This window comes from Plutella xylostella, chromosome 15, assembly GCF_932276165.1.
Source record: "Plutella xylostella chromosome 15, ilPluXylo3.1, whole genome shotgun sequence".
NCBI lineage: Eukaryota > Metazoa > Arthropoda > Insecta > Lepidoptera > Plutellidae > Plutella > Plutella xylostella.
In genome coordinates this window covers 7,539,872-7,552,344 of record NC_063995.1, presented here as the reverse complement: position 1 = coordinate 7,552,344, position 12,473 = coordinate 7,539,872, and the positions used below count along the sequence as shown (strand labels likewise).

Here is a 12,473-nt window from a genome sequence, read left to right as displayed (position 1 = left end):
TGCTGTATATGCTATGGGGGAGAAACCCGTGCTTAACCTGAAAGCTTAGAACTGATTGGTGTCTGCCTGTGTGTTTACTAAAAACTAACAAAATACAAACGCTCCTTACTCATAGATATAATCTACATAATAATATTCTAGATACCTACATGCGTATTTTAGGGCGTGAAGCTTTTACTCAAGCGCCTAATGTATCGTTTCGCCCGCGCCCCGCTCAAAATTTAGACTGTATTTACATGGTACTTACTGATACTGTATTTAAAATTATTATTTAGTAAGTACTAATAATTATTACACTGAAACAAAAAGGTATATGTGGTCTTCCGTTTAGTCCATATGGTAAAATTGGTCATGAACAAGACATTTCAGCAAACATAAACAGTGCATATAAAATAAAGACCAACAAAAGTAAAGTACCCAATCATAAGCCACAATGGATAATAACAAGATACATCGGTACAATAAAATCGTATTTGAAAAGGTTTAATACTATAGACGTGTCAACTTATAAATGTCGTTTGGCAGAGTAAAATGGCTCAAAATTTCTGCACATTAGAGTTGAATATGCAATGATTGTGAGTAAACGTAGCCGTAGAGAAAGCGCTGATCGTGTACTACAATGACTTTTGGCTCTGCACGCCGAGCGAGGTTCCCGTCTGATCATGTTGATTAGATATTCGAAGAAAGTATTGTGCGATATCCGATAGGACTTGTACTGTAACTGAAACTTATTAAATGTTCTGCACGGGGACGACGGACGGAAGTTATTACATCATAGAATGAATCCGAACTAGCACTTAAAGCTCTAAATAGTTTTTGCCAATGATCCCTTGAGGTATTCTTTTTGGCTTCGGTACCTACTACCTATAGGTATCTGCCGCATTTAGTTCTCAGTCATAATAAGTTCAAGAATGTAGCACATTCGTTTCTGTGATCTTAACTCCTAACTGATATCTACGTTTAATTAGAATATCTAAAACAAATGATCAGCAAGCACTCTTGATCTGTGTAAGGCACTTGATAGTACCGCGAACTTTGACCTCTACTCGCTACGAGTCTAGCACTAGGTTACAAAGTAGAGACACTGCCTGGGCGCTTGCATAATAAGACAAACCACAGGATAGGTGGGCTTTCGAAATAAGTACTTACAGGTATTGAACTTATACTTTTGAGACACATGCCGAGTTGCAGAATTTATAAAGGCATTAAATTAACTGTCTCTTTCTGCCCGTTATCTGCAGATTTAATACCGACATTAGCTTAAAGTTTCTTGTGCAACTCAGTGGCAGAATGGCAGACTGTACCTGGTCAAAACTAAACTTTAAAAGCCAATGAATTAAGTACATTAAATACCTATGAGATGTGAATGCCTATTTGATATTTTGACACGGTAAAAAAGTGTACCAACCTACACAGTTTTACTGGTCGACTGTACATAACATAACCTCAACTTTGGACTGCGCACTCTCCGTCCGAGCGTACGCGGTCCGCGGCCGATCCGCAGATAGCATACAAACTCGTTGCGAGCCTTATCGACGCATCTTCCCATTGTTGGCACGCCCGCTACGTTATGTACAGAGCTGCGTGGACTGTCCGTTTGTCTGTGATACGTAGAAACGTATTGAAAAACGTATAGTGTAGTCCTAATCTCGTACGTACGTACGGCGTACCTAGAAATGTTTTCCTTTGAAGGAAGTTCTCTCCTCCCTAAGCATTTTTTCCGTCCCGTAAATTAATACATTCATAAACCACAACGTAAAAACACTGGCGATAGCAATTACGGTAATTCTCATCAGAAATACTGGGGTGTATGACAGTATGAATGAAGAATTAACTGAATTTTATACCTTCTGATTTATGTGTTGTTCAATAAAGTAATATTCTATTCTATTCTTATACGTCCGCAAAGTCAGCGATGACATTCCTAGCTGGCTCACCTTTACCCACGGTGAAAAACCCTACACGCGCTACTGTTTGTCGCCGACTACCATCAATTAAAAAGGAACCAAGCCAGACGAAGAAGCTAGTATGTTGTATGAAAATGATGATGTGCACTTCTGCACGCATGTCTAGTTTGCGTGACTACCCCAGCCTTAGTTGATGTTAATTGAGCGGAGGTTACATCTGCTTTTAATTGAAATTGTGGTACTGGAGATTGTATGAAGTTTCAACTTATCTTATAGTTAGTAGTTTCTTTGTCCTATCCACACGCCAACACTAGCCTAAACCACTGTGTATTTCCGTAGATTTTAAGACAGTCGAGGAATGGACAGTACCGGCTGTCCCAAAAGTCAACTGCCTGCCTTGGAGGGCTTATAAGCCAGCTCAGGAGGGACCAGAATATAGCAACATGACCTTAGATTTCGAATAGGCAAACCTACCGTTGTTGATCCGACTCCGATGACCTTAGAATACCATTATTAGTTATTAAAATGTAAATTACTCATAATTTTTAAAGTAAAATGGTGTTATGTAGTTTTAATTTTTTTTTGGGCATTTTATGCTTCATATCTATTTATGTGTTAGTAAAATTTTAGTATTAAAATAAGTAAAACTATTTTAATGCTGTGCTCATTTTAATTGACCAACATACATTATCTTAAATTGACATTTAAACAATACATAATATTATTATACATTTTGGTACATTTCTCATATAAATTATTAGAATAATTTAAATACATTATTAATTTAAATATGTATTTATTAAATTCATTACTTATATAAGTATAGAGGGCAGTTTGTTTGATTTTGTTTTAAAAACGTAAAGTTTAGTATCTAGAACTAAAACTAGATAAGTATATATGAAGAAAATAAGTATACTTACTTATTAAATTTATTCATCATACTTATTATACCTGAGATACATAGTTGTCATGTTTAAATCCATACATTATGTAGTATATTGGAAATAATGAAGTATTTTCAAAAAATCAATAAACTTACGTACAATACAACATCAATACTTAGGCCAACCAAACTCATAATTCTATAACTGTTATTTATAATCGTGGCAATATGTGTCTATATATTCGAATAAGCTATTAAATACCTTATAACTACAGTAAATTATAATATAATTACAATATATAAGAAATCCTCATTTTTAAAAACTGGGTGAAAATTATACATTGCTTAACATATTTAAAAATTAAATACACATTTAAATATTTATACACATATGCTAAGCTTTACATTACCCTGCCATAGCTTGGAATGTCTTGCTGGTAAAACATTATTATATTTTTTTTAAATTAAGTATTACAATTAAAAATTATTATGCTGCAATTGCATGTTTACAATTTTCAAAAAACAATGTATCATCTTTGCTTTTTTAAGTATGTATTTAATATTTATTATAGATTTTGAAAAATCTATTTTTTGTGTCTTAGAAATTGACGCGATAGGAACTTGCCTAAACTTGAATATTTATTTGTAGCGCCCTCTGTTATAACTTTAAATAGTTACTGTCAAAACCATTAGTTACGAGATAAAACAGAAGTTATAATAAATTAAGATTCAATAATGTTTAGCCCAATAAATTAAGATTCAATAATGTTATTTATAATATTAAAAGGTAAGAATCATTAAAGCTTACTCTTAGCACTTTTTTTTAATTTTTCATCGCTTGTTAGCACCGACGCTAATAAAAAAAATTACATTTCTTAAACTCTACCATGAGGCCATTTGGAACGCCAGGTCGTTTTTAGATTCAATTCATTAAATTATATTATATTTTACTAAACTGCGGATCTTATTGCACTTAATACATAGGTGGGTGTAATTTACTTCTGTTGTTATTTAATTTGAAGCCTAGCTACCATTCCTATCTAGCATATTCCTGTATGTTTTCTCATTCACTTATTAGTATTACACTATACATGAGTAACCCAATACGTAAAAATAAAATTGTTGTTGATGTGTAAAATCCATACACAGAAACGTTTCATGATAACGCAAAAGAAAAAAATTAAATCCATAGAGGTCACCAGTCACAGACAACCTCGTACAGTTCTCCCATATTAATAATGCGCATGCAAATCTTCGGAAACTGTCGTATTCCCGAAAACACCCGAATCATTGAATCGTAAGAGCCTTAAACAATGCACTTGGATTTTGCACCTTGTTTGAAAGAAATAGTAGTCAATATCATGTGTGCATAATCGAAAACTATTCGGGCTGTCGGCGGCGGTCACCAATCAGTCAAAGGTCCTTCAGTTCTTGTCAGTCAGTTCTGCGGAATTATATGTATAGAGCTGTTATTACACATCGATCTTGGTTTTGTTTTCAAATGTGTATTTAATTTCAAATTTAATCAAATTATTGTTGATGACGCCTTATTATGAAACAAATTAAAGAATAAAATATATAGACCCATTACGTCCCCACTGCTGGGGCACGGGTCTCCTTCCAATGAAGGAAGGGTTTAGGCCTAGTCCACCACGCTGGCCAAGTGCGGGTTGGTGGACCCCAACACAAGCAAGCTTGTGCTGAGAGAGTTGTCGGGTAAGTGGGCAACCCGACTGTCAGATGATTTCAAGCCGCCCGAAGGCCTCTGACTAGGCTTAACGACTGCTGCCGAAGCAGCAACCGGGACCCACGGCTTAACGTGCCGTCCGAAGCACGGAAGCGTCCAGAAAAACACCACTTTGAAATTGGTCACCCATCCAATGGTTGACCGTGTCAGTTGTTGCTTAACCTCAGCAATCAGTTACGATCACTGAGGCCCGCTCGACTACGGACGCTTCAATATTATGAATTATCGAATCCAATTTCGTTACGGATATCTTCGATCCATACCATCGTTTTAGCACCACATACATAATTCTACTAAAATTTCATGAAGAAAATGGCACTTAACCACTCTAAATACATATATTTTCTAACGCTCGGGAATACGACCGTTGCCGAACAATGACGAAGATTTATATGTGCATTATCAATTTTGGGGAACTGTATATCCATAGAGAAACCGGAAGTTGAAATTAAAAAGCTAACCGTTACTTGTCCTTGCGCTGGTCAGGTTGGTAGTACTGCGTGGCTAGTTCCGTGAGCTCCCGCCGCAGCTGCAGCGCTTGGCCGCGCAACTCTTGTTCTTTCGACCTGATGCGGCGGTACTGCTCTTCTATCTCCTCTGTGTGCTGTTCCACCAGCCAGCGTAGGTATAGCTCTGGAAGTTTATTTGATATTTTTAGGAATTGGAGCTGATAATCAATAAGTTTGTTAAGGTATGGCAGGATGAGCTGAGACAGGTAGCCGGCAGTGGCTGGGTGAGAAAGCCATACCTCAAGTATTGTAGAAGCCTCTCGGGAAGCCTATATATTTTGGAAGCAGAGGATGATTGTGTTCTGAATTTCTGATGCTTATAACCTATGTACGATATTTCCGCGCTATCATTTGATTCGTCACTTGGCCAAGAATCATAACGTACAAACCGTCACAACTCACAAGCTACAGGCGTGTCGATCGATTATCTAATCAAAAACTCACCTTCCCATATGACGTAGGTCATGGGCGCGACGGAGGGCCAGATGACGTGGGGCGAGGGCTCGTACAGCGGGTTCAGGTACTGCTGCAGCTCCGCCGGCTGGTTCAGCCACGACCAGAGGCTCGTGCTGGCTGTGTACACGGAGAGAGACTCGCGCTCCGAGTACTCGTCACCAGGTAACTACCAGTTACTGCTGGATGCAGTATCTTGCTGGGCTGTATAGCACTCATTTCTCGCTATTCCGTATGGAACTGTATTTCGTCACGTTAGTGGGATTTCATCACGTTCATCACAAACGCGGATTTTATGACATTCATCCCAATCACGGGATTTTATCACAACTGCGTGATTTCATCACAGATGCGGGATTTCATCACAGATGCGGGATTCATCACAGTTGCGGGATTTCATCACAATCGACAGATTACCTTAAATTTCGCGCGTTTATGCGTATTTCTCGCTTTAAAATGCGGTGTAAAAATTATCAGTGACTCACCTTCCCATATAACATAAGTCATGGGCGCGACGGAGGGCCAGATGACGTGGGGCGAGGGCTCGTACAGCGGGTTCAGGTACTGCTGCAGCTCCGCCGGCTGGTTCAGCCACGACCAGAGGCTCGTGCTGGCTGTGTACACGGAGAGCGACTCGATCCCCGAATACTCATCACCAGCTAACTACCATCCACTGCTCGATACGGGATGAAGAGCTCCACGGCATCTTCACCGAGTACTCCTCACCAGTTAGTGACTATCCACTGCTGAATATAGGATTCTATTCGGGAGCTCCTAAGCACTCCGTTTTTGGCATTCCTCGTCTAGCTAGTAGTGTTTTTAGTATCGTGCGGAATTCATCACAGATGCGGGATTTCATCACAGATGCGGTTTTTCATCACAGATGCGGTATTTCATCAGAGATGCGGTATTTTATCGCAAATGCGGTATTTCATCACAGATGCAGGATTTCATCACAAACGAGGGATTTCGTCACAGACACTGGATTAATCTATTTTCCCGCATACATACGCATGCTTCGCATTCAAATAAGGCATAATAATTTACAGACACTCACCTTCCCATATAACATAGGTCATGGGCGCGACGGAGGGCCAGATGACGTGGGGCGAGGGCTCGTACAGCGGGTTCAGGTACTGCTGCAGCTCCGCCGGCTGGTTCAGCCACGACCAGAGGCTCGTGCTGGCTGTGTACACGGAGAGAGACTCGCGCTCTTGCTCGCAGTCGCCTAGGAATGTGCCTGGAACGGGTAAGGGTGGTGAGTTTCGGTGTTATTCATTTGTAAAGATATTTGGATCGGATTGTGGCGCTCCCTGGGAGAGGCCTATGTCTAGTATTGGAACATTACGGACCGATGATCATGATGAAACAAATCATTCGCTATTTATATAAACTGAGGGGATGCAAGAATTAGTAAGTATTTGACTGATGTGTTTTGTTTTAAGTACAAATTTGAACTTGTCAAGGTTACACGCGAGGCCGTTATTATTTTTATGATTGGAATAGCGAACACGCTTTGTTCTACCATAATATTGCTAATATATATGGTAGAACAAAGCGTGCTATATAACTCACCGTACACGACCTCAAACAGGTCGATCAGATAGCACTGCCGGTACTCGAAGCTGCAGGGGAACTGCTCCAGGAACTGCCTGATGCAGTCCAGCAGCAGCGGGAAGGCGGGGGCGGCTCTATTCTTCTATGTCACTTGTTAATATAGTGACTAATAAGTCACTTTATTAACAAGTGACACTGACTTTTGCAATATTTACATGCTCTGAAGCCGTAGCACAGGGTGCAAGACGTGACAAAAGTTATCCGTCGCACTCGCTCTCAATACTGCGCTATATGAGTTTCTACGAGTATCTAGGCCTTTCGGATTTACTGAAGCGATTTTCAATAAAAAACATCAAGGGAAACAGTTTTATACAGAAAACTAGTAACTTACCATATTGACTAGCATACGAGTGCTCAAACAGGTCGATCAGATAGCACTGCCGGTACTCGAAGCTGCAGGGGAACTGCTCCAGGAACTGCCTGATGCAGTCGAGCAGCAGCGGGAAGGTGGGGGCGGCTTGCGGGCAGCTGCAGTAGGCGCCGGCGGCGGCCCGGGAGGTGAAGGGGTGCCCGGCTTGCAGCCACTCGCGCTCGATTAGCGCTTGCAGGCTGTTGGGTGGAATAGGTAAGGACTTATAATAAAATATGTGATTTTTCTACTGAATAGTACGAGTACACTCATGTGCAATAAAATAGCTCCACCTGCCATTGATGCTCCATATAGTAACTGGAACTTTTTCATTGCTCGTGAGAGTACATAGTAAGAGAAATGCAGTGCAATAGAGAGTGCAGTAAAATAGAGTTGTATATTTCAAAATATGTAACTATAGGCATTCTGCCTCGACTAAGAAGAGTCAAATGGACATAATGTGAAACGATCCATTCCTTCGTTCGTAGTATTCAAACATAATTTTAAATAACCTCAAACAGAGACGAGGTTCAGCTTTTTATACATTAGGCACTTACTTCTAATGCTAAATAACCTGAATAGCCTTACCCTCTAATAGTTCTGCAGTCCGGGTTGAGAATGATTTGCACAAGAGAGCAGATTAGCAACGTGGCGTCTTGACCCTTCGTGCCGTGGATCAGGACTGGCTCAGCTTTCTGTAAATAAAGACAGTTGATTGGTACAGATTTTATAGGTTTTTATTCGTGTCTTTGTAAAGAACCACTGTCGAATATTGAGTATTACGGAGACTTCACTGTCTACTCTGCAATGGAGGACAATGCGGTAGTGATGCTTGTTTTATGTTTAAATTGTATCTTAACTACATTAATGGGCTTATAAACCTATACCTATTGGTTGGCTCATGCTCATGATGACGCATTAAATTATTTCCAATATATTTCTAAGGCGAAAGCTTTTGGATTTTCCAACTGTTAATTTTTACTGTCACTTTCATACCTCTCCTGTTGTGTCCGTTTTTAACAGTGGTATATCCCCTGCTGATAATGATGCTAGTAACAAACCTGGTGTATATGCTGTGCGACGATGCAGGCGGTGTGCAGCGCGTTGCGCACGGTCTCGGGCCAGCCGCACGCCTCCAGCCGCGACACCCACTTGTCACTCGATATGTCGCGGTCGTTGCACGCTGGAATATTGTACAATGAAGTAACAAACCTGGTGTATATGCTGTGCGACGATGCAGGCGGTGTGCACTTGTGCAGCGCGTTGCGCACGGTCTCGGGCCAGCCGCACGCCTCCAGCCGCGACACCCACTTGTCACTCGATATGTCGCGGTCGTTGCATGCTGGAATATTGCACAATGAAGTAACAAACCTGGTGTATATGCTGTGCGACGATGCAGGTGGTGTGCAGCGCGTTGCGCACGGTCTCGGGCCAGCCGCACGCCTCCAGCCGCGACACCCACTTGTCACTCGATATGTCGCGGTCGTTGCATGCTGGAATATTGCACAATGAAGTAAAAAACCTGGTGTATATGCTGTGCGACGATGCAGGCGGTGTGCAGCGCGTTGCGCACGGTCTCGGGCCAGCCGCACGCCTCCAGCCGCGACACCCACTTGTCACTCGATATGTCGCGGTCGTTGCACGCTGGAATATTGCACAATGAAGTAACAAACCTGGTGTATATGCTGTGCGACGATGCAGGCGGTGTGCAGCGCGTTGCGCACGGTCTCAGGCCAGCCGCACGCCTCCAGCCGCGACACCCACTTGTCACTCGATGTGTCGCGGTCGTTGCACGCTGGAATATTGTACAATGAAGTAACAAACCTGGTGTATATGCTGTGCGACGATGCAGGCGGTGTGCAGCGCGTTGCGCACGGTCTCGGGCCAGCCGCACGCCTCCAGCCGCGACACCCACTTGTCACTCGATATGTCGCGGTCGTTGCACGCTGGAATATTGTACAATGAAGTAACAAACCTGGTGTATATGCTGTGCGACGATGCAGGCGGTGTGCAGCGCGTTGCGCACGGTCTCGGGCCAGCCGCACGCCTCCAGCCGCGACACCCACTTGTCACTCGATATGTCGCGGTCGTTGCATGCTGGAATATTGCACAATGAAGTAACAAACCTGGTGTATATGCTGTGCGACGATGCAGGTGGTGTGCAGCGCGTTGCGCACGGTCTCGGGCCAGCCGCACGCCTCCAGCCGCGACACCCACTTGTCACTCGATATGTCGCGGTCGTTGCATGCTGGAATATTGCACAATGAAGTAAAAAACCTGGTGTATATGCTGTGCGACGATGCAGGCGGTGTGCAGCGCGTTGCGCACGGTCTCGGGCCAGCCGCACGCCTCCAGCCGCGACACCCACTTGTCACTCGATATGTCGCGGTCGTTGCACGCTGGAATATTGCACAATGAAGTAACAAACCTGGTGTATATGCTGTGCGACGATGCAGGCGGTGTGCAGCGCGTTGCGCACGGTCTCGGGCCAGCCGCACGCCTCCAGCCGCGACACCCACTTGTCACTCGATATGTCGCGGTTGTTGCACGCTGGAATATTGTACAATGAAGTAACAAACCTGGTGTATATGCTGTGCGACGATGCAGGCGGTGTGCAGCGCGTTGCGCACGGTCTCGGGCCAGCCGCACGCCTCCAGCCGCGACACCCACTTGTCACTCGATATGTCGCGGTCGTTGCACGCTGGAATATTGCACAATGAAACATGTGAGTATTAGGAAGCATTTATGAATATTAGAGGACTATTTCCTTTTCTACCAAAGATTATAAGGTCGGTAATGAAAGAATATTTGCCGATGATGATGATATAATGTTATCAAAATGATTTATCAAAACGGCTCATATTTTTTTACACTAGAAAATTTTACATTATCGAAGTTAAAGTTCAATTCCACATCCACATTTACTTTTGTAAATTACTAGCTTTTCTACATGAGCTTTAAATGTTTCTCCTTATAATATTAGGTCAACTTCAAGTGTAGACGTAGATAAAAAGATTAGGCACCTTCAATAAGTTTAGAAAAGCTGGAGAGTAGTTGCTCCTGGTTGTCCACTTCGTCCATAGATCTGTTGTAGATCTTCCACTGGGAATAGTTTGACGTAGATTCTGTGCCTCCACCTGAATCAACATACAAAATATTATAAGGTACCATACATAGATACATAAGGTATGTATTATTAATACATATATTTTTCCATTATATCTTGAATAATAGCCAGAAAATTAATTCAGATTAAAAATATTGCCAGAAGTGCACTCTATCCCACACTACATACATCCCGCTTTACCAACCTTTATTCTGCTGCTGTGCTATGGCACTGCTGCTCCTCAGATCATAGATGACGCCCTTCATGCCCACTCCAACTATAGAGTTGAGGATGTTCTCGTCCTGCCTGCACCGCCGGTGTTTGGGCCCGTAGAGAGGCTGCCCGGCGCGCATTAGTACTGCCTGTAAGATAGGACATTTATGAATAATTTTAGCCCATAAAAATCCATGATTAAGCTGTCTTTGGCATTGACAGGTTAGTAGGTATTTTTATATATTTTACCATTGCATATGTGAATATTTAAATAACTAGAATATCTAAATATACAAATCAAATTGGAATAAGGATATATTGATGATGATATTAATAATGTGTAAGGTGATTATACTTATACTTTATTTCATGAAACTTACCCCATTATTATGCCTGTAGGAGAGAACAGGGAACCTCCCCCCCTGCCTGAAGGTGGCAGCCACAGCCAGGGTGTCATCATCAATTACTTTAGGAACAATCACGACTTTGCCATAGCTTGGACATACTGTGAATCTTTGGTTCACCCGTGATGCCCTCCAATCCTCAGATGACAACACTTTTGTAAATTCTCCTTCTAAACTAAAAAGACAAAAATGCATGTTTACATTATCTTTTCTATGTTCTTATTATTATATCCTTTTCCAATATCTGGGTATTCAGGCAGCAGGGCAAGAGTTTAACTAGTTTTTCACCTAAATAGTAAAAAAGTTAGTTATAAAAGGCAATAATTCCTACCTGTATAATGTATATCCATTTTCCATTATAGGTTGCATGTGTCTATAGAAGAATGGGTAGAACAGCCTAGGGTCATCCACTCTAGACAGATTCTCTAGAGTCTGAGCTAACAGGTTCAGTTCTGTGTTTGAGCTGATGTCGAGCTGGAATATTCTGAGATCTTTACACTTCAGGAATAAGGAGCCGCCTTGGAGGACTCCATTGATAGGTTTGTTTTCTTTCTTTTCTATGCAATCTATATTTTTGTGGAGCAACTGGAAGGTAAAATGATTTTGTAAGTACAGGCAGAGGTCATGGATTCTATTGTGTGTGTGTGACTGTGTGTGTATACTGAATAGTTTTATCATTGTTTCATAGATATCATGAAAAAAAGGGTCACATAAGGTAGGTACCTATTTGAGTGGGTGGATCAACACTTATGTTTGTAGTATGGTAGAAGTACCTACAGGTTTTCTGCTGGCATAAAAAGGGGGAATATATTATGAATGACATGAATTAGTGTTTATTTTGCCATCTTACCCATAATTCTCGTACACCTTCTTTTCTCGCACTTAAAATAAGGTGATGACCAGTTATACATACAGTTCCATCAATATTTTCATGACGTGGATACTTTAAAATTACCCCGTCTAGTTTATTAATAAGGATAAGTTCTATAAACTCCATTTTTAACTATATTAAATACAAACAGTATGTAAATTAACTATAAAAGTAAATTATTTTAAATTAAATTAAAATCCTATTTTTGTTGTTGATTTGATTGTTGACTTGACTTTTTTATTTTTCTGATTAATTATTATGTTGCTATAATTAATAAAATTGGCATAATAATGATCCTTGCTATAAAACGAATATGTTCATATCTCCCGTTTGTCGTCTGGCAGAAAATGCCTTTATCATTCAAGACCTTTTAGCACTATATTCTGGAAAAACTGAAAACATTATAAATCCGTG

The 12,473-nt window shown here is 41.3% G+C and overlaps 1 protein-coding gene across 1 annotated transcript; it reads right to left on the bottom strand.

Annotated features, from left to right (window-relative positions):
• Positions 1-3,109: 3,109 nt before the first annotated feature.
• On the bottom strand, positions 3,110-12,292 carry LOC105392707 (myotubularin-related protein 9). The gene is made up of 11 exons (XM_048625765.1): positions 12,039-12,292; positions 11,520-11,773; positions 11,165-11,363; positions 10,777-10,933; positions 10,489-10,602; positions 10,045-10,166; positions 8,054-8,160; positions 7,448-7,665; positions 6,557-6,739; positions 4,959-5,170; positions 3,110-4,009 (listed from the first exon to the last, which is right to left on the bottom strand). Exons 1-10 carry the CDS (start codon positions 12,183-12,185, stop codon positions 5,001-5,003), a joined length of 1,671 nt encoding a protein of 556 aa, XP_048481722.1. The 5' UTR covers positions 12,186-12,292; the 3' UTR covers positions 3,110-4,009; positions 4,959-5,000.
• Between the last annotated feature and the right edge of the window lie 181 nt (positions 12,293-12,473).